General features: G+C 46.0%; 1 protein-coding gene and 1 long non-coding RNA gene across 4 annotated transcripts in view; one reads left to right on the forward strand and one right to left on the reverse strand.

The window, feature by feature from the left end:
* The window catches only part of KCNQ4 (potassium voltage-gated channel subfamily Q member 4), a 103,507-nt gene that overhangs the window by 69,912 nt on the left and 7,963 nt on the right, over positions 1-25,632 (forward strand). Inside the window, exons 4-14 of one of the 3 annotated variants that reach the window (XM_082233366.1) lie at positions 206-381; positions 2,309-2,434; positions 5,037-5,147; positions 5,349-5,444; positions 9,785-9,873; positions 12,688-12,843; positions 14,662-14,706; positions 15,871-15,927; positions 22,121-22,338; positions 22,953-23,055; positions 23,839-23,970. In XM_082233366.1, coding sequence (XP_082089492.1) covers positions 206-381; positions 2,309-2,434; positions 5,037-5,147; positions 5,349-5,444; positions 9,785-9,873; positions 12,688-12,843; positions 14,662-14,706; positions 15,871-15,927; positions 22,121-22,338; positions 22,953-23,055; positions 23,839-23,970 — 1,309 coding nt within the window. The remainder of the gene's footprint in view (positions 1-205; positions 382-2,308; positions 2,435-5,036; positions 5,148-5,348; positions 5,445-9,784; positions 9,874-12,687; positions 12,844-14,661; positions 14,707-15,870; positions 15,928-22,120; positions 22,339-22,952; positions 23,056-23,838; positions 23,971-25,632) is intronic. The other 2 variants (XM_082233367.1, XM_082233368.1) reach the window with 2 other exon arrangements.
* Positions 20,434-22,129, reverse strand: LOC309538120. Its single transcript, XR_014222120.1, has 2 exons — positions 21,099-22,129; positions 20,434-20,809 (listed from the first exon to the last, which is right to left on the reverse strand). It is a non-coding gene; the product is annotated as an uncharacterized lncRNA (long non-coding RNA).

Genomic DNA, 25,632 nt, shown 5'->3' on the forward strand with positions numbered 1-25,632 from the left:
TAGTGTATTTTTGGTCTTTGTTGGAAGCCGCCCAGAGGAAACCCAGCCAGATGGGCGGGGTACAAATAATAAATTATTATTGGTGCTGCTTCAGGTGACCAGCTTCTGTGCTTAGGCAGAGGTTTTTTGCTGAACACACAGGGGACCGGCCCACACCTTGGGCCCTGGATCACGCTTGCTTTCCCCTTCTCTTCTTATGTTCCAGATTTCATCGTTTGCATTGCTTCTCTGGCCGTCATCGCTGCTGGCACCCAGGGGAACATCTTTGCTACCTCGGCACTGCGCAGCATGCGCTTCCTACAGATCTTGCGCATGGTGCGCATGGACCGCCGCGGCGGCACCTGGAAGCTCCTGGGCTCAGTGGTTTATGCACACAGCAAGGTGAGTTGGCAGCCTGAGGCAAAAATAGAAGGTACAAAACACACTGTGGGGGTGGGGGTGGCCATGTTTGAGGTGTGGGAAGAAAGAGGCTCAGTTCCAGCACTGCAAAGACCTAAAGACCTTCAGCCTCTCATTTGTCTTCAAGAAGAGTCTTGCTGCCAGATTAGGCCAAGGGCCTATCCAGTCCATCACCCTATTCCCATAGTCCCATAGTAGCCACCCACATGTAGACAGGAAACCCACAAGGAGCACCTGAATACAGCAGCACTCTTCCACACATGGTTGCCAGCAGCTGGTATTCAGAGGCATACTGCTTCCAATGCGGAAAGTGGTTTTAAATCTTTTTGAGGTTGACTATGAGACTGAAAAAAAATTGAATCATCAACTTCTGGAAAATCAGGGGTTCTCAACCAGAGGCAGATGGATAAACCTGTTTCCATTCTATGGCATTTTGCTGTTGCCCAATCAAAGGTCTGTCCCATCTCAGGTTTTGCAGATTTTAAAAAACAGAAAGCACAAAAAATTCTACATTTAAATTGTACATATTCTGCATTGCACATGTATTCTTCTTCCCCTAAAATGCACATTTTTGTATGCTTTCCAATGCATAAAATATATGCTTGTCTTTCCTCCTTTCAATAAAATGTATAGTACATCTTTTGTGTGCACATTTTTGGGGCATTGCAAAATCTGGAGAAGTGCATAATCTGAGTGATAGTTGTATGCTGTTCCAAAAGAAATTTTGGTGACAGAAAACTGGGTCTGTCAGTTGCAGAGATTAAATTTCTTCCCCCTCCCTCCTCTCAGCACGTCTGCTTCCTCTCTGAATAAACAATGATGCAAAGCAGCAAAGCTTATACAAAGTTCCAGGAGACCACGTGGTCTCTTAATAAGATCACTATTTGTTTGTTTGTTTGTAATATTTCTCACTTGCCCTTCACTGTAAGGTCCCAGGGCAAATCACCAAAAATATAGTACACAATTATAAAAACAGATAAAAATGTTACAATTAGAAAACGAAGCAAGATACAGTGGTACCTCGGGCTACAGATGCTTCAGGTTACAGACACTTCAGGTTACAGACTCTGCTAACCCAGAAATAGTACCTCGGGTTAAGAACTTTGCTTCAGGATGAGAACAGAAATAGCGCGGCAGCAGCGGGAGGCCCATTAGCTAAAGTGGTACCTCAGCTTAAGAACAGTTTCAGGTTAAGAACGGACCTCTGGAATGAATTAAGTTCTTAACCTGAGGTACCACTGTAATTCCAAATGGAACAGAACTAAATAGAGAGAACTGGCATGGACTATATATCAGAGTGGCCTTCTCATCTTCTAGTGGGAATGATTATGTGTGGTGTCCAAGCCAGCCAGCCAACCCCTCCACCAGGAGACTAGAAGCAATTAGAAACCAAGCAGGGCATTCTACTCACCATCTGCCCAGTTTTCCGTTTTCATTTTTAAGTGACATTCAACTTTCTGTGGACACTTAGCATGCTCAGTCATCATTAGGCTGGTTTGGGGTGTGGGTGTGTGTCTTTGGGAGGCTGCTTTTCTTAAAACTGTACTTCTGCAACGCTCAAGGTTCCCCTGAGCATGCTGCTATCTCCTTGTGTGGATTTCAAACACACATTGAATGACTCCATTGAATGAAACATTGAATGACTCCAGAGAATCACCAGTCATGTTGTGGCTTTTGTAGTTTAGGAAGGCCTTTCTTTCCTGGTACTTTTGGGTATGTTCATATCTCAGTAGAAGAGCCCCTGAATCTTGCACTCTGTTCCATGACTTAGGTTTCTGTGTCCTATTCCTTTGGTTTTCTAGCTGGCTTTTTATGTCTTCAGCTAGGACTGCTTTGCTCCAAGTTCCTTTTCAGGTTACTTGCTGAAGTTCACTTTTGTTTGTGTGTGTGTTTGTGTGTGTGTGGGCAGGAGCTGATCACAGCTTGGTACATCGGTTTCCTGGTCCTCATCTTCGCCTCCTTCCTTGTCTACCTGGCAGAGAAAGATACCAACAAAGATTTTCTCACCTATGCAGACTCGCTTTGGTGGGGTACGGTAAGTTAGACATCTTTTTGATCTGGCCTGCTCTTTCGTCTTGGGATGGTCAGGGAGGGAGAAGAAGTTAAGTTTGTTGGGGGATGTTTCAACTGACCTGTTGAGAGCACACTGGGTGCTTAGGAGATGTGGAGGACCAGGCTATGTGCTCCCTCCACTGTCAGAGACTGTACGCTAGGAATTGCTGGAATCACAAGTGGGGAGAGTGGTGTTGTGCTCAGGTTCTGTTTGTGGGTTTCCCATAGGCTTCTGGTTGGCCACTGTGAGAACAGGATGCTGGATTAGAGGTGCCATTGGCCTGGTCCAGAAAGGTCTGTCTTATATTCTTAAGATGCAGGGGGTGGGGACGACTGAGTGCAGAGAATATCCTCCATAGTCTGTGGAGGGGGAAGAAATTGACTTCAATTTGCTATTTAATATGAAGCTGCCTAATTCAGGTGGTGCTGTGGGTTAAACCACAGAGCCTAGGACTTGCCGAACAGAAGGTCGGCGATTCGAATCCCTGTGACGGGGTGAGCTCCCGTTGCTCGGTCCCTTCTCCTGCCAACCTAGCAGTTCGAAAGCACGTCAAAGTGCAAGTAGATAAATAGGTACCGCTCCAGCAGGAAGGTAAATGGTGCTGCTCTGGTTCACCAGAAGTGGCTTAGTTGTGCTGACCACATAACCCGGAAGCTGTATGCCGGCTCCCTCGGCCAATAAAGTGAGATGAGTGCCGCAACCCCAGAGTCGGTCACAACTGGACCTAATGGTCAGGGGTCCCTTTACCTTTAATTCATGCTTCCCATAACAAAGCGAATGGCAGCTATCCTTTGAAATTCACACTTCTTTGAATTTTGTAATGTCCTTCTCCAACCAAAGAGATGGGTGCAAAAATGCATATATTAAGGGAAAGTGTGCATAAAAATATACATGAATGTAGCAAAATGCTGAGATTGCCCTTTTACATGTATTGTTTAATGTTCATCCTTACACTTACAAGGAACCCATCATATAGTGTGACAGTACTTAATTTCTGAGACTCCTTTCCTGTTAATATTAGGCAGGTGCCCTTGCTGTACTTTTATTATTATGAATATTTTATGCTATTTATGTAAGCAGCTTAGAGCTTTTTTATTTTAAGCAGTATATACATCTTGTTAATTTTTTTTTAAAAAAATCATGTTAAGGGAAATGGCTGGCAAAATCTGTATATTTGGCAAAGTTGCATACAAAAATGCATGTATTAGGAATACACACACACATACACACACACACACACACACACACACAGTGAGGACTTTGCTAAAAAACAAACTGATGAGGAAATAAGAACATAAAAGACCCCTACAGGGGTTTCCTGCAGCCAATCAGAAGCCATGCTTTGGTTTTTGAACGTTTTGGAAGTCAAACGGACTTCCGGAATGGATTCCATTCGACTTCCAAGGTACAACTGTAGTTGATAAAGACCAGAGGGGTCCAGCATCTTTTTCTAAGAATGGCCAACCAGATGCCCCAATGGGAAACCTGCAAGGAGGGCCTGAAAGCAACAGACGCAACTCTCCCCATGTGAGATTCCAGCAACTGGCATTGGGAGGCACAGTGCCCTCCAGCACAGAATGTAGAACATTGCCGACATGCTTAATAGACTTGACAGCCTTATCCTCCATGGAATTGTCTAATTCCCTTTTAAAGCCATCCAAGTTGGTGGACGTCACAACCTCTTGTAGGAGCATATTCCATTGTTTCACTATGTAATGTGTGAAGAAGTGGTTTCTTTTTGCTACTCCTGAATCTTCCAACATTCATCTTACCAGTAATTGAATATTCCTGAGTTCTAGTTAGAGAGAGAGAGAGAGAGAGAGAGAGAGAGAGAGAGAGAGACCTTCTCTTTTGCCACACTGTGCTCCCCACCCCTACTTACACACCTTTTATTTAAATCGAAAAATTCAAAATGTTTGTAACCTTTCCTTATAGGGGAATTGCTCCACCCCCATGATCATTTTGGTTGCCTTTTTCTGAACCTTGCCCAGATCCAACTGGGGGTGAGGCAACCAGAAAGGACACCGGATTCCAAGTTTGGTGACACCGTAGATGTTTGTAACGGCATTATGGTGCCAACAGTTTTATTTTCAGTATGTTTTGTGGTGAACTGAACTTAAGAAATGAAAAGTGTTGTGTATCTCTCAGCTTCACCCTCTGAGCGTGTAAAGGAACCAGAAGTTGACGTGAATCTAGCAGATGCCAGCCTAGTCCTAGCCAGTCCTCCTCACTGAGATAGCTCAGTCGGTAGAGAGTGAGACTCTTAATCTCAGGGTTGTGGGTTCGAGTACCATGTTGGGCAAAAGATTCCTGCATTGCAGGGGGTTGGACTAGATGACCCTCATGGTCTCTTCCAACTCTTTAATTCTATTCTATTCTATTCTATTCTATTCTATTCTATTCTATTCTATTCTATTCTATTCTATTCTATTCTCAGATGTTGTTGGGCTACATCTCTCATCAGCCAGCATGCCCAATGGTCAGGGCTTGCGAGGGCTGCTGTCCAACAACCTTTGGAAGTTGCCAGGTTGACGGCAGGGTGATGGCAAAGGATTTGTATTGACATCTCCTCTTCTGCTTTCAGATCACACTCACCACCATTGGCTACGGGGACAAGACCCCCCAGACGTGGCTGGGCCGGGTGTTGGCAGCCTGTTTCGCCCTCCTGGGCATATCGTTCTTTGCTCTACCTGCTGTAAGTACGTGCCAATGAGACCTGGGGGAGAGGCTGACAGGGATGGCAGACTGGTGGGTAGGGGGAAGTGAGGAGACACCAATGCCCTTGTCTGGCACAAGCAGGTGGGCTGGTGGGCTTTTCCAAGCAGTTGATGGGGCTCCTCCTCCAAAATTAGGCCTTGACCTCTGTTTTCTTGCTCCATTTCTCTTTTCCACACAGGGGATCCTGGGCTCGGGGTTTGCTCTCAAAGTCCAAGAGCAGCATCGGCAGAAGCATTTTGAGAAGAGACGGACACCGGCGGCCAACTTGATCCAGGTGGATAGAAAGGAGAGAAGAGTTTGCTGCAAGGCCCTTCTCCAGCTCTGTGGGTGGGCTGAGATCCTGGGATTTCCCCCCACTTCTTTATTTGTGATAGCCAAATCCTTGCCCTTGTAATTGTGGAGGTATGCTTAGAAGGGTGTGGACAACACCTCATGGAATGGCTGGAATAATCCCCCCAAAGAAACCAGGTGTTACTTATTTAGAATCACAGAATGGTAGAGTTGCAGGGATCCCCAAGATTCATCTAGTCCCTGCAATGCAGGGATCTCAAATAAAAAATCCCCTCAAAACATTTTTACCCTGCTCTTTAGGCTCTTGCAGTTGCTTATGGCACACAAGGAAGGAGGGATGGGTGGGGAGGAGGGAGGGGGAAAAAGCAAGGCTGAGCAGCAGTTTCTTAAAGTAATATAGCTCCTCCCCAGGACAAACAATATGACAATGCATTATGCAAAATAAGAGAAAGTAATCAAATTTGTATGGATCACAGTGTGCAGCTTTTCTTGGCACAAAAGGGGGGCACAGCTTAGTGGCAAAGCATCCCTGGCAATGGATCTTGAGTTGGGGAAAACGACACTCTGCCTGCCTTAGAAAATTGATGACAGTGGGAACAAGGGCTCATGCAGATTTCCACTTGTCCCATTGCTTTCCACTGGGAAAACCCATGGTTTAGCACTGATCGGAACAAACAGCAATTGGGTTTTTTGCAGATTGCCAGATTCAGTGGTAAACAGCAGGTTTCCCTGGGGAAAGCAGAACGGCAAATGAAAAACCACTCCGCCCCATGCCTAGAAAGCATGGAGCAAGCCCTAAGTATCATTGCTAGTAGAGTAATGCTCAAGTGGGAGGGGTCCCAGTTCACAGTACAAGATTGTGCCTAAGGTCCCAGGTTTAGTCACCACTCTCTCTGGATAAAAATATCTCATCAGGGCTCAGAAAGAAAGACTCTCTTCCTGAGATCTCAGAGAGCCACTGCCAGTTGGAAGAACAATGCAAGCCCTATTTAAGGAAAATGCAACCCCAGCCCCCTTCTCTTGCTTAAATACAATAGCTGAGCATGTCATAGGAAAAGGTGGTGGGTGGGAATCCCATCAGCTTTCCCCAGGACTCTGGTTTTCCTATGAGCTCAGCATGTTAACCCCATCAAAGCTGGATCCAAAGGGGAAACTGCTAAAGCTAGCCAGGAAACCTCCTCCAAGTCCTAGAGGTTTGGGTGTAGATGGCCTATCTCCCATGGTTACGTATATTATTATTTTTCACATAAGAAGCAGCTTTTTACTTGAAACACTGGAGGCTTTAGCCTATTGGCCCATCTAGCTTAATATTGTCTACACTGACTGACAGCAACTGCCCCACTCCCAACAGCCCTTGCAGCCAGCACAGCCTGTGGTCAGGGGGTTGATGGGAGTTGGAGTCCAACAAGATCTGGCGTGCCCCTGGCTGGTTCCCCTGCACAATAATCTCATTTATTAAATTTATATCCTGCCCTGCCTCCCCAAGAAGCCCAGTGTTGCAGTCTGGTCCTTTGCCTGTTCATCCTTGTTCTATCTGTGACCTCCTTCTTAGCCCCCTTTCCCCTCCCCATGTTGCATGCTCAACCCAATTCCGATTCAGTTTTTCTTTGGCTGTCCCTCCATCTGCCCTGCATTTTATAATATAGAACCTGCCATCAGGGCAAAGAACAAAAATCCTGGTGTGTTAGCCTTGTGCCTAGATTGTTCCCTTCCCATTGTTGCTGGAAAGATGCTTCTGACTCCTGCGTTATCTCTCTGGTTCAGAGGACTCTTGTGACAAAGGGGACCCCTCCTGCCCCTCCCATCTCCTCCTGTCAGCTTTCCTGCTGCCCCACTGCTAAATGCAACTCCAAGTTGCCTTTCATTCGCTGAAAGGCCGACGAGGAACAGCTGGAAATGGACAGTGAGCGAGACAAAAGGGGAACACACTCATTGTTTCAGCACACAAAGCAATCGCAAGGACACAGCTCTCTGCCCCCTTTGCTCCCAAGAAGGGCTCCTCTGTGCTTCCCCACCTGATAACGCCGGCCAATTCAGAAGGCCTTGCTTTCTGGAGCAGATGGAAAATGGTGATATGGGCGTCCACTTTCTTCCACCCCACCCACAATAATTTCTTATAGAGCATTTTCCCACCCCCAGAAATAAATGGGAAACGATTTGGGAGAAACATCTCAGAATATTGAGCTGCTGTAATTTGAGGACTCCTGGGAGAAGATTATGGGCTCATCATCCTCTGGTTTAGGCCCCAGCCCTGTCCCCCTGCCTCTGCCCCAAATCCTCTCTATGGGGTTGAGCGCCTCATACTCAAGGCATCTGATCAAATGAAACAAATTAATACTGGAATATGTGATGAGACAAAGCATACGTTACAGAGGGCCTCTGTGTTAGACTGAGGAGTACAGTGTCTAAAGCCAGTTCACAACAATGTCATGGTACAGGGAGATGTGACTTTCCAGCTGGGCCATCCCTACCATTGTTGTGGAGCACAGAGCTGAATACACTGTGTGACATGCCCCCACACCTGCCTAAGGTATCCAAAAAGTCCCAGGTTCAATCCCCGGCTTTTCCAGGTAGGGCTAGGATAAGTTCCTTGCCTAAAAGCCTGGAGAGCTTGCTGTCAATTCTGAGACAGTTCTGAGCTAGATGGGCCAATAATCTGACACATCTCAAGACAGCTTCCAATGTTTCTACATGGCCAGCTACCTGAAGGTGTGGAGAGATACGGTCCGTATCTGTATGTGGAATGGGACACAAAGGGGAGCTCCTTTGCCCATTGCCCCATGCAGCAGAACCCCTTTCGCTATGGTTTGCAAATCAGAAGCCGGCTTTGTGGATGCAGGCTAGCACCACCACTCACTTCATTTCCCAGCATTAAACATGGCTTTGTGTTAAATGCACAGCGATGCCCTCTGTGATTTACAGAAATCAGATTCCCTCCTAACCATAGCTTCAAACCACAGGTACCATTTCAGTTTTGCAATAGAACCACAACTGCCACTGTGAAGGGAGGGGGCAAGTTGCTCTGGAAAGTAAAGGAGGAAAATGGCGCTTGCATTGTGTGTGGACCACTTAGAGATTCTGTTACATTACAGTATGCAAGAATAAATGAATAAATGGAGAGGGAATCTTTTGTCTTGATTTGCAAAGATTGCTGCCTGGGACATCTGTGGGGTAAAAGGCAGCAGATTTTGGCTCCATTTCTGCCAAAGCAATAGTGCAGTTCCTTCCCTGTGAAGCTTTTTCATGATTTACCTTTAAAATCCAGTATCCTTTTTCCAACAACGTCTGGCCAAATGCAGGTTGGGTTGGTGGGTGAGAATATACCTGGTCTTCTGTATTAGAAAAAGAAGTGTACAGACCATACATTCAAAGCACATCCACACACACCCCTCCAGAATCCTGGGATTTGTAGTTTACCCTTCAGGGATCTACAATTCCCAGTACCCTCAACAAACTACAGTTCCCAGGATTTGGGTGTGCTTTGAATGTATGGTGTGTGTGCAGCAAAAGATGGTCCCGTTGCAGTTTTAAATTGCTGTGTTTTTGTTGCAGTTTCGTGGTTTTACTCTTATCTTGTTTATCTCCTGTAACAATACTGAGGTGGAGTCTATCTTGCATGTCTTTTTTAACTGTAGTTTCTCCCAAGGGACTAGGAAAGCCCTAATATATCCCATTATACAGTCCCTTCCTGGCTTCTTTTCTGAGTCTCACATGATCACTTAGCTTCAGGGCTCCAGTAAATCACCCACAGCACATTTTTGAAAATGGCCATCCTTATTAGACCATTTCTGATTGTCTTATAAATATAGGGACACTGTTTGGTTTTTTTAAAAAACAAACAAACAAACAAACACAAGTCTGTGTTTTTTAGTTGTATTCATTGTATTTGCTATTCATTTTTTCTATAAAAAAAATTGTTTTCCCCAAATTGTTACAAATCAGACCAGATTACCGGTACTTAAATTTAATACAATTTCTTAAAATCAGGTTTCCAGCTCCTGTTGCAAACATATGCTGGTCATTTCCTCCCGAAGCCGCATCCTCTCTTGTTTAATGTCCAGTCATCATCCTTCACTAGATGTTAAGTTGTATTTGTTATTAATGCTGTTAATTGCTGATTTCACAGAAAGAAAGGGAAGGAGGGAGATATATATCTTGTTTATCTTGTTATACTGTGATATCTTCGTGAGCCACCTTGATTTCAAAATGAGAGAGTGTCAGTCAGTAACAATAATGAGATGGGCACTGGGGAAAACAAGCAATGCATAAAGAACATGCCCTTCTCTTTCCCTACCCCCATCCCCCTCGTCCCGGTTGGTGCAGGCTGCATGGCGCCTCTACTCAACGGATGTCAGCCGGGCCTACCTGACAGCCACCTGGTGCTATTACGACAGCATCCTTCCATCATTTAGGTAGGTGTGAAGTTGCCTTGATGGAGGAGCCTACTTGGTGGTGGGCCCCTAAAATTCACAGACTCTCTGCAAGCCAAGAGGTGGAGAGCCAGGGTTGGCTGGAATGGCTAAGCCAGTGGGGCTGATAATTAACATCAGGTTCAGGATGGCAGTGGTTGGACTAAAGTTACATTTTTTCCTGTTTTCTTTGTGGATTGTTGCCATTTCATGTAACAGTTTTCAATATAATGGACGTATCCGTTCCCCAGCAAATAAGAATGGTGGGGACATTTGTGTCACTGACTTTCTGTCATTCATCCAGTGTTGGGTAGCTGGTGTTTGATAGATCCAAATCAGGGGGGTTCTTATGTTAACTTAAGTTAATATGGCGAATTAATTTGGGGAAATGTTGCCATGCAGCAATAATCCACTGTTCTTTTTTTGTTCAGTCTATGCGCTAGTCAGATGTCTGTCTTTAGGATGGGAAGGGAGAGCACAGAGGGCCTGAACATTGCAGGCACTCGGGTTGAAAGGACAATGTCTCTCCCTCTCTCCCTGTGCAACACTCTTTTGCTTCCATAGTAGTGAATGACAGCCTTTCTGTTGCACAAGAGAGGGGAAAAACAGGTGTCCTCAGGAGTGTGATGGTATGACTTTTAAAGGTGAGGCAGTGGCTTATGCCTCTCGTGCTGCTGTTTTCCCTGGAGCCAGTGGAGGAGTGAAACAGAACATCTGCTAGCTGGGGATTGTGTGCAGATCTCACACCCTCATCACAAGGCATCACACTTCCATCACAGTTCCATCCCCCTCTCCCTTGACACATGACCTTCCCATCTCAGTCAGTGTCGGGACTTTGTTTGCAAGGACTTCTGTGGAGACTGGGAGGTGCGGTGTGGATGTTGGAGGAGACCCTTAGTCTTTACATGCTGATATATATACTGTACTCCCTCACATACATATATACATGAATATGCACTGGTGGGTGTGGACATACGACGCTGGCCTTTACTGAACCAGACTTGTTAATCTATCTCGTTAAGTTCTGCCTCATTTGACAGGCTCTTCAGGGTCTCAAGTAGGGAGTTATAGCAACCCATAGTAGAAGTCATATGACAACCCAGCCCAGCAAGTTTGCACCACAGAATCAGAGAATGGAAGAGTTGGAAGTGAGACAAAGGGTCGTCCAGTCCAAACCCCTGCAATGCAGTTGTAAGATGATTGATTCTGCAAAGTACAGGGAATGACTTCCATACTTACCTTTATATGGGCTGATTCCACGGCTGGTTTCAGAAAACATCTTCAGTGCTGCACACCCTGTTGCAGAGGCAGCCAAACCTTTGGGGCCAGTAAGCACATCTGGAATTTTGAGAAAGTGCCATGGGTGCCTGCCTCCCAATGGCTGCTGCCGGGGTGTGGCAGAACACAAAATTGCTGCCGCATCTACAACAGCAGGGAAAAAACAGGGCTACAAAGCAGCCCCCCCTCCCAGAACCCCCTCAAGTCAGTGGGAGAAGTGGCATGTGTATCAAGTGCCTCCACGTTTATTCACAGAAAGAAGCTCTTTGCATTTCTCAGAACAGATGGGAAGATGGATGTCCTGCCCTGGTGTCCCGTGGATTGCAGGCGTGTTTCAAGGGGGCAGGTCCAGCGTAAGAGGGCCTGAATCTGTGAAAGCAGGAACCAACCGGGAAAAGCTGTCAGTCGTTCATGCATTGTCGATTTTTGAGGGGATATTTTCTGAGAGCTGTTGTGGGCACCATAAGAAGCAATTACATTAGTGCCGGTGTCTACAACTCAGACAATCTCTGCTGTAGCAAGATGAAAGTAGAGCACTCTAAAGAGCAAGGTGCTGCAAGTTCCTGTTTTGTTTGCCTGCTATTTTGTTCATATTATTTATTAATTTATCAATCAAAAGATTTCTACACTGCTTTTCATTTACCAAAAAGAATACCACAGTGGTTTGCACAATAATAAGGCATAACAGTGTCCAATAAAAATTAGTAAGCAGTAAAATTGTCACAGTCACCAAAGTCTACTAATAATATGAAGTGTTGGGGTAGCCAGCTTGGGGCCAGTCAGTTGTTTTGTCATATAACTCTCAGCATCTCGTCCCATTGGCCAGGCTGACTGAGAGTGATGGGAACTCTAGACCATTGTTTCCCAACTTTGGGTCCCCAGCTGTTTTTGGAGTACAGTTCTCACCACCCTAGACCACTAGTCTTGCTAGCTAGGGATGATGGGAGTTAAAGTCCAAAATCAGCTGGAGACCCAAGGTTGGGAAACACAGCTCTGGACCATAGCATCCTCAGGTCACCATGTTGCTACCCTTGGCCTGGATGAACAGGCATGTCTTCCATCAGCAGCAAAAGCACCCCGCAGCTGAGGCATAACTTGCTTTGACAATACAGTAGCTTTGTATGCAGTTCACTCTGCTGCCATTGGAAGGTTGGAGATGGCATATTTTGTTGTGTCCAGTAATTTCAATGTGTTTTCAAGCTGTGTGCAGAACCAAGCAGTTTATAAGGTTCAGGTCCAACTATGAAGCCTCACCACTACAAGGTTTTGACCAGTCATTCAAAGGCAAAATACCAAAGCCGAACATCTGTTCAGCAACCCACCTTGGCCAATTCACACCTTGGAAAGACCAACTCAAACAACTGAAAGAATTATGGGATACCCCCCATCTTTATTCCTCCCCTTCAATTTCTGCATGTTATATTGATATTATTATTATTATTATTATTATTATTATTATTATTATTATTATTAATTTTCTTTCTCCCCCTTTTCAAAGCATTTTAATTTCTCCATGTTTTTATTTGGACCCACCCCTAGAGAACTGGTCCTTATGTTTGACCACTTGCACCGAGCTCGCAATGGGGGGCTCAGGAACTCTGAGGTGAAGAAATTCCCTGATGGAGCTCCACCACCATATCACTCCTTCACCTCTGGCCTGAAAACCATCCATCCTCCATTTTGCTCGGGGGAAAGGTAGGGTCAAAGCCTCTTCCATGCCTGTCGTGTGTCCTCTCTGTCTGTCTGGTGTGTTGGCTCTTTCTCACTCTTCTGCTGCTGCCTTCTGGTTTAACATCTGACAGACGTTGAACTGGCTTACTTCCAGTCTGCAATGGCCCTTTGACTTGAATGCACCACCAGTCCTTGTTTTTGGCCTCCCCTTCCGACTGGAGTCTGCCGCTACATCTTGCCTATTCTAATTAATCATTTTTAACAAGTGCATTTTCTACAGAGAACTTCGGCGTTTGTGAATTATAGCTGTCACCATCCTGGCGTTTTGGTGTGGATTGTAAGAGTTTGCTAACAGTAGGAATCTAGTTTTCTATCACAGATTTTAGCGCCCACCTCAGAACCCTGACAATCAAAGGTTTTAGGATATGTTTCTTGCTGCTGTGATTGTAGGGCAGAATCAATGGACAATGGACACTGAAGAATTTGTTTCTGAAGACTTGGAGGTTAGGATTGGGCTTCTTTATTCTGCTCTCCAGTAGTTACAAAGAGGTTTAGAGAATAAGCAACACAAGCTACTTCCTCTCTCTCTCATCCATATGATCAGGAAATCTGCTCTGAATCAAAGGGGTGGCAGCAGTGGCATAGCGTGGATTACCTGTGTCCAGGTTAAGGAAAGTATCCTCGGCACTGCCTGCCAATAGGCTGAAATGAAGGGGCAATAGCTTGGCAACCTGCAGCTGCAGTGCCCCATGAGTGTCAAGCACAGCTGAGAGTGGGACGGGCATTGGTCGGGAGTGGGTGACTTTCTAAAGCCTGGGCAGAGGGCACCCTAGCAACCAGATGCTGCCCAAATCCACTCCCCAGTCCACCCATGTGAACATTGGGATATTTTTTGTGTGAGGGGGAGGACGCAATATTTTTCATTTTTCATTACTACTTTCTTTTTCTTTTGAAATTTTGCACCCCTAAGAACTTTGTGCCCAGGGCAACCACCCCGTGGCCCTGCCCATGCTATGCCACTGGGTGGCAGAGAGTGACAAGAGGGGGAAGATCTGCAAGGCAGAAGGTATGGTGATCTATGCACATGGTGACCAGATCAGAGATAGAGACTTTAAAAAAGACATACATTTTATTGGTTTTTAACAGCTATAATAAAACCTGTAGGTTTTTAATGCCTACATCATGCACATATAAGAAGGAGAATGAGGCAGAGACACTGCAAAATAACTGAATTATCTGAGACATAGCCTCTCCCAAAGCAAGCATGAGTGGCTGGACGTCTGACATTGACATCATTTCTATTTACATGGCTGTTGTACGGGAACCAGAACTTGTTATACGGATCATGTTTAGTTTGGCCTCTGACAGCTCTTCTGTGTTGTGTTAGATATGGCACTTGGGTCCTTATTTGTAAGAGGAGGGACAAGGGACATCTGCTTTAGGAGCAGAAAGCTGTTTATAGAACCTATAAACACTGACAAGGGTTTGGCAACTTGTGGGGATGGAAGGTAGGAAGCCGAGACTTCACGGTGCTGGAAATCCATTGTGTGTTTGTTCCTTCATAACAGACAGGCAGCAAATATTTCTTGAGGCTAAAAAAATAAAATCTGCTAGCCCTCAGCAGGGCAGATCTGTCGCTGGATACAACCAACTGGATTGTCTTGACTATATGAAGGCCTGTGTTGCTGGGCCAGATAGTTTCCCCCCTCAAGTCTCCTTTGCAGTCCCTACCTCATTTCATCATCTTTTTCTCTCTCCTCCTCCCCTTTACCTCCCTCCACTCCTCCTCCTCATCCTTCCTCCACCTTCCCATCTTCACCATTCCCCATTTATTCCTGGAAGCTGGAAAGAAGAGGAAGCTCCGCCCCACAAGTGTTTACGCCTAAGGTAACCTTTCCCTCAAAGCTGCTGTGTGCTTTTATTCCCCCTCAAAAGAGAGACCACAGGACGGTAGGTTTTCTTCCAGAAGTATGGACGATCTGCAGCTGCTGCTTGGGGAGAGGTCATCAAAGCCAAATAAACCTTGAGTGTGTGTTTGTGAATGTGTGTGTGAGAGAGAGAGTATTGGGAAAGAAGCCAGTACATTGTTACCACAGAGACATTGCCCGCATGCTTTTTAGGCTCCAAAGCAGGTGGTGTCCTCCTGCTGGTCTCCTAGCAACCACCATCACTGACCTTTGGCCATGCTGATTAGGGCTGATGGGAACTGAGAATCCATCAACATCTGGAGGGCACTGCAAATGATCAATGACCCCTGGATCATATCCAGGCCTAAGAGGGGAGCCATTTGCCAGACCCAGAAACAGAGAAATGGATAAGCAACACCTCAAAAAAATGGGATTTGATAGCAGGCCACATTAGGGTCATGGGGACTCAGCCCATTGCCCTCACTTATTTCTCCCAAGCAGTCTTCCAAAAAGTTGGTTGCTGACACAATTGCATTCTTTTGATGCTACTGCACAGCTGCCTGTTCCAGTGTTCCAATGAATGCATGTCTCAGAATCACGATCGCATAGAGACATCTTCCGGTTTCCCCAGGAATGCCTCTGTCAGTTGCTTCTTTCGTGCAAAGTTTCAAGTATGCACCTTGCCATATGGAGGCAGAGAGCGAAAAGTGAGAGAGAATGTGTGTACCAAAACTTCCTGCACAAAAACTGGTTATTTGCTGCCCCCCAGTTCTTTCTCTGAAATGTGCTTATCCTTTTTAAACCAGAAGTTTTTCCAACAGGTTTTTTTTTATTTTAATATAATAATGGATTGCTTCCTGAAGGGGTCCAATAAATTGCCCCATGCCTGCTCATTTGAATTAGGACCAAAAACTTATGGATAAGAGTTAAATATTCAGTCACATTTGTCATTGAACGATTCGTTCTGCAGGGGGTGCTGTATGCACACAAGCATCCATTATTGCCAGCCTCAGCAAGGCTTTTTCCCTCTGGGATCATCCTTCTAACTTCCCTTCTGCTGCCCCCCTTACTAACTTTTCGCCTCCTCCTCCTCCTCCCACCTTTCCCCTTCTGTTGTTTTCTTTCTTTCTTTCCATTTCTCTAGCCAGATCTTTAGTAGTAAAAGGAATTTCTTTCGGATTCACACCGGCTGGAAACAGAGGTACCGAGGCTTTGGATCTGCTACCCAAGAGATGTTTTGGGGTTGAATTGGATTTTAATTGTTGTTGCATTGTTTCGCCCTGTGTTGGTTTTTTCCTTTCCTTTAGAAAAAAAAGGATGGCATGCTGCTCCAATGTGCAATGGAGATGTGCATGGGGGTAACCCTCTGAATCTTGCTATGAAGTCCTTTCTTGGTGGGAGATATGTTTGCTCTCCTGCAACCAGATAGTCGGTCTCCAGTGCAGCTTAAAAGGAGATTCCATTAATGTGTTTCAGCTGGAACCATAGAAAAAGGAGAGAGAACTATTCAATGTCCCCCAAACTCCTTTTAAAATGGTTCCTTTCTCTAGTCTTCTAAACTTTTCTACTTCCTTTCCTGTTGGGTTGGGATTTGACCTGTCTGAACAGAAGGCCGTTGATGGACCAAAAATTGATCGAATGTTTATGTGACGTGGAATTTATCAGGACAGTGTCACAGAGGGAATCATCCATGGTTCAAAAAGGTACCACTACCAAGTCCCCCAGAGGCTCAAGGGGTGGAGACTCAGAAGCCAAGGGGATGGAGTGTGTTTGGGGCAGAAGATGGTAGTGATGGCTCAGGCTGGGGCTTCTCAAACAGGGCCTGGAGCTAATAGCAGAACCTCTCATCAAGCTAAACTCATCAAGCTTACCCTCTTTCTTTCTGGCCAAACAGCTTGATACTTTACTCCTCTTCGCAGCAAGGACAGTGAGGAGGGGGTTAAACCCCGGACCAGCGCACATCATGAGAGCCACCAACCCTGTGCTAGAATTCAGTTTTATAGAGTGCTGATGTCACCAAGGTCCCTCCCACCTGTAGATAATGCAATGGGCTCACATGAGAGACATCACTGTTGGACAAGCTGTATTGCCAGGACAATAACTTTCTCCTCCTCAAATTCTCCATTCCAAGGAAGGGGAGCCTGCAGCCCTCAAGATGCTTCTGGGCTGCACCTCCAATCAGCCTCAGTCAGAATGGCTGTTGGCTGAAGATGATGGATGCTGTACTTTAGAGATTCCTTTAGTGACTAAATGTGGCCACTAGACAGAGTTGGTCCATGTGGCTTCAAGTCAGGAAGTTCCTGTTCTCAAAGGCGATTGTGTTGTGAGCAGGGAGTCCTGCTTCCACTGCTATCAGATGGCCCCCATAAAGCAGTAAGGAAGATAGACTTCTGCTTCCATCAGTGCTCAGCTGGGGCAGAAGAATCTCTGCCCCTTCCCTTTTGCAACAGCTCATTTATTGTCTCTTTTTAGAAGGCAGGGGAAGAAGAAGAAAAAGCTCAGTTATATGAAGCCCAGTTTGGTGGTGGAGCTTGTAGGTTTCATTAAGCCCCCTGCCCTGCCTCCCTCATTTCATAATCTGAGCAGTGCCAAAAATTAATAGGAGGAAAGTAGGATTTTCCCATTTTTTTCTAATAGAAACCCTGAGAAAGCTGTGCTGGAGATCTGCTTGCCTGTAGGTGCTTGATGACAAAGTGGGTTTGGAATAACTCTTGGGGCCAGTAGTGTCTTTGTGGATTCTCTCTCTCACCCACAACACCACGTCATTCCAGGGGAAGTGGTTCCATTAGCACGGTGATGTCACCACTTTTCATGGGCGTCTGGATTCCAATAGGAGCACTTGCTTCTGCGTCTGGGTGCCACGCCCACATCTGCAGGGACGCAGAGAGTCTTCAGAGTCCACAGCTCATCCTGTAGGACTTCTGCTGCATTAAACCTCAAAAGGATTGCATTCAAAGCTCACCTACTGACCCCCACACCCCGAGATTTTCCTAGGTGTGCATCCATGGAATTATAAGTTGGTGGTTGTCATGGATGGGCTCAATCAGTTTTCACCCACAGGAAGAATTTAGTCTGGCAGAATATGCTACACAAGGGCTGGCCCTGAAGTTATTCCTATCGTGTTTTTAGTTGAGATGCATGGGGGAAAGGTGGAGCAGTCGAGGGGGCCAAGGAGGTTGACAACTGCCCCATCAGTGCAACCCAAGGAACAAGGCTGACAAATAATTTCTGCCCTGGTGGCAGTTATTGTGTGCCAAGGAACCCTGGCTTGAAAGTCAATTGGCATTATCCCTCGGCAAGAACCCTGGACAAGCGTTTCCAGAACAACAGCTTGATCACAATTACTGATCATAGGAAGCTGCCTTATATTCAGTCAGACCACCGGTCCATCTAGGTCAGTATTGTCTACAGTGAGTGACAGCAGTTCTCTAGGGTTTCAGGCCAGGTCCTTCCTAGCCCTAATTAGAGATGCTGCTGGGGTTTGCACCTGGGACCTGCATGCACAGCATGTGCTCTGCCACTGAGCTATGGCCATGGATATGTGCAGAAATAATTTTTGTTGGGGGAAGTCTGTGACACTTGCATGAGTCTGTGTACAGTAAAACAAATAAATGCATTTAGGATTCAGGGGGGCAAATGCCCTCCCCCAAAATGGACACCTGTGGCTATGGCCCTACCCTCAGCCCAGCAGTGTAGAGCTGCATGGAATGCTGGGGGCGCAGAGAGGGTGAACTCTCAGTTCTTGGAGGGCAGGCTTTGCCAGCCAGGTGCGCTACAAAAGATTTAGGTGATGGCAACTCCCATTGGTCCCAGCCAGCATGGGTTGTGATGGCTGGAGCTGATGGGAGGTGCAGTCCAAAAGCGCCTAGAGGGTACCTGGTTGCAGAAAGCTGCTCTCAGATGATGCTGAGGACTAGGAGGAGGCCTGCGATCTGTGTTTTGCATGAACTGAGGGTGCACTTCAGTAGACTCCCCTGCAGTGCATCAGTGGGTTCTGCTGAAATCCAGCCAATGTGGAAAGGGGTGTCTCCAGTTAAAAGACTGAAAACCGCTGGATGGAAGGATTGGTGGAAGAAGTTTCCCAGAGCAGATGCAACGTTCTCCCCACATCCCACCCCAATTCAGAAGGCACCCTGGTGCTTGAAGGTGGCCAAGAGATGGTTAGTCTCAGGGCTCATCCTCCCTTTTGTTTGTGCCGCAATTTCCAGAAAAATTCAGGGAGGAGAAGACTTTGGGTGGCTGCTAACCATGATGGCTGTTCTCTGTCTCCATGGTCAGAGGCAGCAATACTTCTGAATATATATTTTTTGGAAACTGCAGGAGGGGAGAGTTGCTCTTGCACTCAAGTGCTGCTTGCAGGTTCCCCACAGGCATCTGGCTGGCCACTGTGAGTACAGGACGCAGGGCTAGACGATTCAGCGGGCTCGTGTTATGTTCTGTGCTTCTGACAGACACATTTTGCCCATTCACTCTTATTTTAATGTTGAAGGCTAACAATGTTTTGTTGTACCTGGGTGGCAGAATGCCTTCCATAGTAGCTTACAAGTGAGATCAAGAAACTTAACATTTCTCTTGACTTTTGTTCATTTGTTTGTTTTAAGGAAAGTTGATAAGACCCAAATGTAAAATCCTCTACTGTTAAATTTGCCTTTGTGTGGATCTTATGCCAAATGGTGACTTCTGGTCCTTGCACCTTGGGTGTGGGGCTGCTCTTGCGTAGCCTCCAGACATCTTGGAAAGGGTTATGTGATGTGGTCTGTGCGACACATTGTTTGTTCCATCTCTGGATTACTCAGTGGTAGCAATTCTTTCAATGCTGGATCTTCATAAAAATCCTGTGGCTCAGTTCTAGTGATGTCACCAAAATTTGTATTTCTGGGACTTGGAAATACTTCAGGAGTTCATAATGCTCAACTCAAATATGGGGTAAGCATTATAACCCCTGAGGTTGTTGCTGTTTTATAGGTCAGAACCAGCACTTTGAATTTGGCTCTGGGACAGATTTGCTGCCCTCTTCCTCACACTGTCAGCTTTGCTTGGGTTGGAGGCCTCAACTTCCTACCAAGGGAGATGTTCTTGGCCATTTAGCCAGAACATCAGCCGAAAGACTTATTTATTTTAGCTAGCTCCCATGTACTCCCCCAAAACCTCTGGAGTATCCAAACATCTCCTTTCCAGGCCTCCTTTTTCTGGCGGTGTCTTTCAATTTCTCTTTATCGGCTGGTCATTTTAATGCTTTATATTTTTGTTTCTTTCTTTTTCAGCCCTTACCGTAAGTACCTCAGTAGCATCTGGACCATGAATAGAATTTTGTGGCATGACTTGATTTTGTCCTTTTCCTTCTCTCCCCTCACCTATTTCTTTGTTAACAACAACAAAACAACTGTCAGTGGTCAGGATTGGGTGCACTATATAGTGCACAAATATATATATATATTGGTGTGTGTGTGTGTGTGTCTGCACTAAGGTAACTCAAATTCTACAACAAGCTGGATTCTGCAATCTTATGTCTGTTAAATATATATGCATGAACTCTCTTACTTTGCATTATTTATTCTGGTTCTCCTAGTTGGAAGGAGGGGTCAGGAGCTGTTCAGGGTACTGAAACTCCACCCCTAATCCTTGCAAATCTTAACCAGAATTCAACAAAACTTGCCCACACACTGTCATGTTGTTGTTAGCAATGATAAAGACTAGAATCCTTAAAAAAAAAAGTTGACATTCTCAGAGAGTGTTAATCCTTAAGTCACTTTTGTATTTTTAGGGGAGGTTGTGTGGAATTGCAGCTCTGATTTATGATATGCCTGTGTCCTAGAGAGTGTCCTTACTAAGCACAGAGGGGAAACTGGTCCCTCTCCCTTTTCCTGTAGATTCCCCCCCCTACTCCTGCATAGCTAGGATGTCCTTCCATGCCCTGATGCCCTCCAGAGATTTTGCACTACAAAATCAGCCCCAGACACTGGTGGGGCAATGGAGGAGAGTTGTACCCAAAAACCTTTGAAGGACACCAGGGGAAGGTTGAGCTAAGGAGTGGATTTAGCTTTGATACTACTGGTTGAAGCAGTTGAAAGAGTTGTCGCTGCCTTACAGTGGTGCCCCGCAAGACGAATGCCTCGCAAGACGAAAAACTCACTAGACGAAAGGGTTTTGTGTTTTTTGAGTCGCTTCGCAAGACAAATTTCCCTATGGGCTTGCTTCGCAAGACGAAATTTCTTGTGAGTTTGTTTCCATTTTCTTAAAGCCGCTAAGCCGTTAATAGCCACTAAGCCGCTAATAGCCGCTAAGCCGCTAATAGCCGTGTTTCGCAAGACGAAAAAACTGCAAGACGAAGAGACTCGCGGAACGGATTAATTTCGTCTTGCGAGGCACCACTGTACTTAAGAACCAGTCATTTAACCTTTTCTTTTCACTTCCACAAGCAGCAGAAAATAAAGCCATCCTTGTGGAAGGGAAGCAGTCAAAATCATTTGTAAAAGTGTTAAAAAATAAAAGACACCCATTAATTGCGAAACAAAATGACAAAAATAAAAATAAAATCACTACCACAGTTTATACTGCCATTTGTACGCTAGCTAGGACCACCTTCTTATTCTGGATTAACTAATCCAGGCTAAAATGCATCAATTGGGGCACAACATGCATGCCTTTGAACCACCGTGTCACGCTTCCATTCCTGATTGGGTAGGAAATCTGTGGCCCTCCAGATGTTGAACTCCAGCCCTAGCCAAAATAGCCCAAAGTCAGGGATGATGGGAGTTGTAGTCCGGCAACACCTGGAGGGCCACAAGATATCCAGTCCTGTTTTGGATTAGTCATATTACAATCCTATCATACCTCTCAGAAGTGAGTGACACTGAGTTCAGTGGGGCTTATTCCAAGGAAAATATTACAGGATTGTGTTGTATGAGGGGCTGGTGGACACACAGCATATTTTGACCAGTCATTGGTCTTCGCTGATGCCTGACTTCTAGAATTGGCTTGTGAGCAAGCAGAAATTCACTTGAGTTGGGGGGAGATACCACAGGCTAAATAAGAACCTCTTTGAGTCTCAGTGTGGGTAGAGTAGCCATTTATTCAGGTTCTGAGTTCAAGACCTTGGGAAATGCCCTGTCTTTAGCCTGCTGTGATCAGGCTATTCTTTGTACCAATATTTCCTTTCTGATTCTGACATACATCTAGAGTTGGTGTAGGATGTCAGAACCATTGAGTCAGCTCCAGTCAGCTCCCTCTTGGAAGCAGTCAGCAGGTCTACCAGGGACCAGAGTGCAATGCGCCACATCTCTCTATCTCTTTCTCTCTAGCGCCCCCTTTAGGTTGCTGCTTGCATCCTCCCCAGCTCAAGAGCCCCTCACCTCCCCCCTAATTTCTCCATTCCTCCCCTGAATCCTTTGCAGCAATAAAATGGGCATCAAGGATCGCATCCGCCTGAACAATTCCCAGAGGCAGGGCAGCCGGGGGAAGCAGCATCTGGTCCCACCTCTCCGCCGCTCTCCCAGCACCGAGAATGTCAACGAGGCCACCAGCCCCACCAAGGTGCAGAAGAGCTGGAGCTTCAATGACAGGACAAGATTCCGGGCCTCATTGTGGCTGAAGCCCCGGACACCTGTGGAGGGTAGGTCTTGGGAGCACCTGCAGTTTGGGGTTGTGAAGGGGTTCTGGGGTGGGGAGAGAAGGTTGCAGAGGGTGCTTCTCTTTAGGGGCTGCTCTTCAAGATGCCTGCAGAAGAAGGAGTTCTAGACAGCTTGAGGAATTGAGCCAAGCTACATGCTACTACAAAAGGAAGGAAGGAAGAAATACAGACGTCACGGGGTCATTAATCAATCTGAATCTGCTAGGGAAATTTCATTCCTGTTCTAAATATGATACTGATAGTATGCAAAAGCTACCTCCAACTGCCCTGTTCCTGCCCTTCAATCTTCACAACTTTTATTGGGAGGCAAGCTTATACTATTGAGCAATTGTGTGCCTGTGTGTTTGCACACACCAGGATAAACAAAATCAGAGCAAAAAGGGGTAAACATACACACACAGAGAGAGAGGGGGGGTGTTGATGATAGGGAGAAGCAATTATTGTGCAAATGAACTGATGAAGGGTGGAGAGAAATCAAGAGGAAAGTGGAGGGCAATTTGTGCAAATGGTGGGCTGTGCCTTCCTTAAACTGACTAAGAAGGCAGGAATGCCCGGCAAGTCATTCTCCTCCCATGAAGCCCTGTTTCTGCTCACAGTTGATGGACCTGCAGAGGAAAGCAATGAGGAGAAGGCCTACCAGTGTGACTTGACTTTTGAGGATATCATGCCTGCTGTGAAGATGCTCATCAGGGCAGTGAGGTGAGCCTTGTGGGGCAAGTGCTCTTGGTTCAGGCCCCTGGGGGCCTTTGTCTTGTGTTATTTGGCAAGTGTGGCTCTGGGTACCCCTTTCCTCCTTCCATCCATCCTCTCTGATGGATTGATGCCTTGCTTTTGATGAGACAACTTGAACTTTGATATGGGGGTGGCTGGGTAATTGACTTTAGGTTGTTGACTCCCCATTGCTACACCTGTCCAAATGAGGGCATAGGTGGCAAATACCCAAGTTTTACAGATTGTTCCCCTTTCTGGGCTCAGAGCCCAGTACCACAAGCATACAGATAAAGATAACATCAAAGCAAGCCAATTAGCTTATATCAAAGCAAACCAATATAAACATGTATGACAACATCTACCAATTAATTGTGGGGTTATCTTGACTACCAAGGTGGTGTTAGCAAAACCTCCGGGACACTTTGCCTTTGGTTCAGCACACCTGGTTGGCCACGGTAAGAACAGGATGCTCTGGCTAGCTAATCCTTTGGCTTGATCCCATGCACCTTTTCAAAAGTTCTTACTGGGCTACATGGACCAGTGGGAATGGGAATGGGTTAGAACATCTACTTTGCATTGATGAGGTCCCACCACCTGGTATCTCCAGTTAGCAGAGATAGACGAGTCTTCTGTCTGCAACCTTAGAAAGGTGCTACTAGACAGAGCAGACTATGCTAGATAGGCCAGTGGTCTGTCTCTCTGTAGGGCAGTTTTCATCAAATTATCAGGCTGCTTTTCCCTCAAGCCTTCTGGATTTTTACATTTTTGCAGAATTCTCAAGTTCCTGGTAGCCAAGAGGAAGTTCAAGGAGACGTTGCGTCCTTATGACGTCAAGGATGTTATTGAGCAGTACTCAGCTGGTCACCTGGACATGCTTGGCAGGATCAAAAGTCTCCAGACCCGGTAAGTGGAGCTGCTAGTGCCTGCTTGGACTATAGTTTCTCTTGCAGGAAACCCACTTTCACCCAGAACTCGCTTCCCTCCTTCCCTCCCTCCCTCCCTCCCAGTGTTGTTGAACTACAACTGCCATCATTGCTCATGGGGCTTCTTCCCTTGTGCTTGATCCCTACAGCCAGTGCAGAATGTTGCAGCATGATTGCTGACAGGAGTGAGACCCTCCAACATATAATACCTGTGCTCAGGTGTCTGCGTTGGCTACCAGTTTGCTGCCAGGCCAAATTCAAGGTGTTATTATTAATTGAGAAAGCCTTTAATGGCCTGGGTCTGGTTTACTTTCGGAATCACTTTGCCCAATATACGCCCACTTGGCTGCTTCAATTTATAGCACTGGTATGGTTGCAGGTGCCATGTAATACTTGCTCAGCATTTATAAGAAATATGTAGCCATTCTTTGGCACTTGCTGCCTCTTGGCATCAGGCAAGGTATCTTCATTTAAAGCACATTACTTCCCCCAAAGAATCCTGGGAACTCTTTTTTAAGGCTGCATGGAATTATAGCTCTGTGAAGGCAAGAGGTGATATGGTTGGAGTTTATGACGTTATAAGTGGTAAGGAGGAAGTGGATAGAGGGAGGGGAAAAAACTCATTCCTCCCCCCCTCCTCCTCCCCTCCTCCTCCTCCTCCTCCTCCTCCTCCTTCTGTGATCACTCATAGCTGAGTAAGATTGTCTTCCATGAACTCATGGGCATCTATTGAAGCTGAATGTTGAAAGATTTGGGAAATATGAAATAAAGTATTTCTGCAGGCACAGAACAGTTAAACTACAGAGCTCACTCCCACAGGAGGCAGCAATTGCCACCAACTTGGATGGCTTTATAGAATCATAGAATCATAGAATCATAGAGTTGGAAGAGACCACAAGGGCCATCGAGTCCAACCCCCTGCCAAGCAGGAAACACCATCAGAGCACTCCTGACATATGGTTGTCAAGCCTCTGCTTAAAGACCTCTAAAGAAGGAGACTCCACCACACTCCTTGGCAGCAAATTCCACTGTCGAACAGCTCTTACTGTCAGGAAGTTCTTCCTAATGTTTAGGTGGAATCTTCTTTCTTGTAGTTTGGATCCATTGCTCCGTGTCCGCTTCTCTGGAGCAGCAGAAAACAACCTTTCTCCCTCCTCTATGTGACATCCTTTTATATATTTGAACATGGCTATCATATCACCCCTTAACCTCCTCTTCTGCAGGCTAAACATGCCCAGCTCCCTTAGCCGTTCCTCATAAGGCATCGTTTCCAGGCCTTTGACCATTTTGGTTGCCCTCCTCTGGACACGTTCCAGTTTGTCAGTGTCCCTCTTGAATTGTGGTGCCCAGAACTGGACACAGTACTCCAGGTGTGGTCTGACCAGAGCAGAATACAGTGGCACTATTACTTCCCTTGATCTAGATGCTATACTCCTATTGATGCAGCCCAGAATTGCATTGGCTTTTTTAGCTGCCGCGTCACACTGTTGGCTCATGTCAAGTTTGTGGTCAACCAAGACTCCTAGATCCTTTTCACATGTACTGCTCTCAAGCCAGGTGTCACCCATCTTGTATTTGTGCCTCTCATTTTTTTTGCCCAAGTGCAATACTTTACATTTCTCCCTGTTAAAATTCATCTTGT

The sequence above is a fragment of the Podarcis vaucheri genome, assembly GCF_965113315.1.
Source record: "Podarcis vaucheri genome assembly, chromosome: 7".
Lineage (NCBI taxonomy): Eukaryota > Metazoa > Chordata > Lepidosauria > Squamata > Lacertidae > Podarcis > Podarcis vaucheri.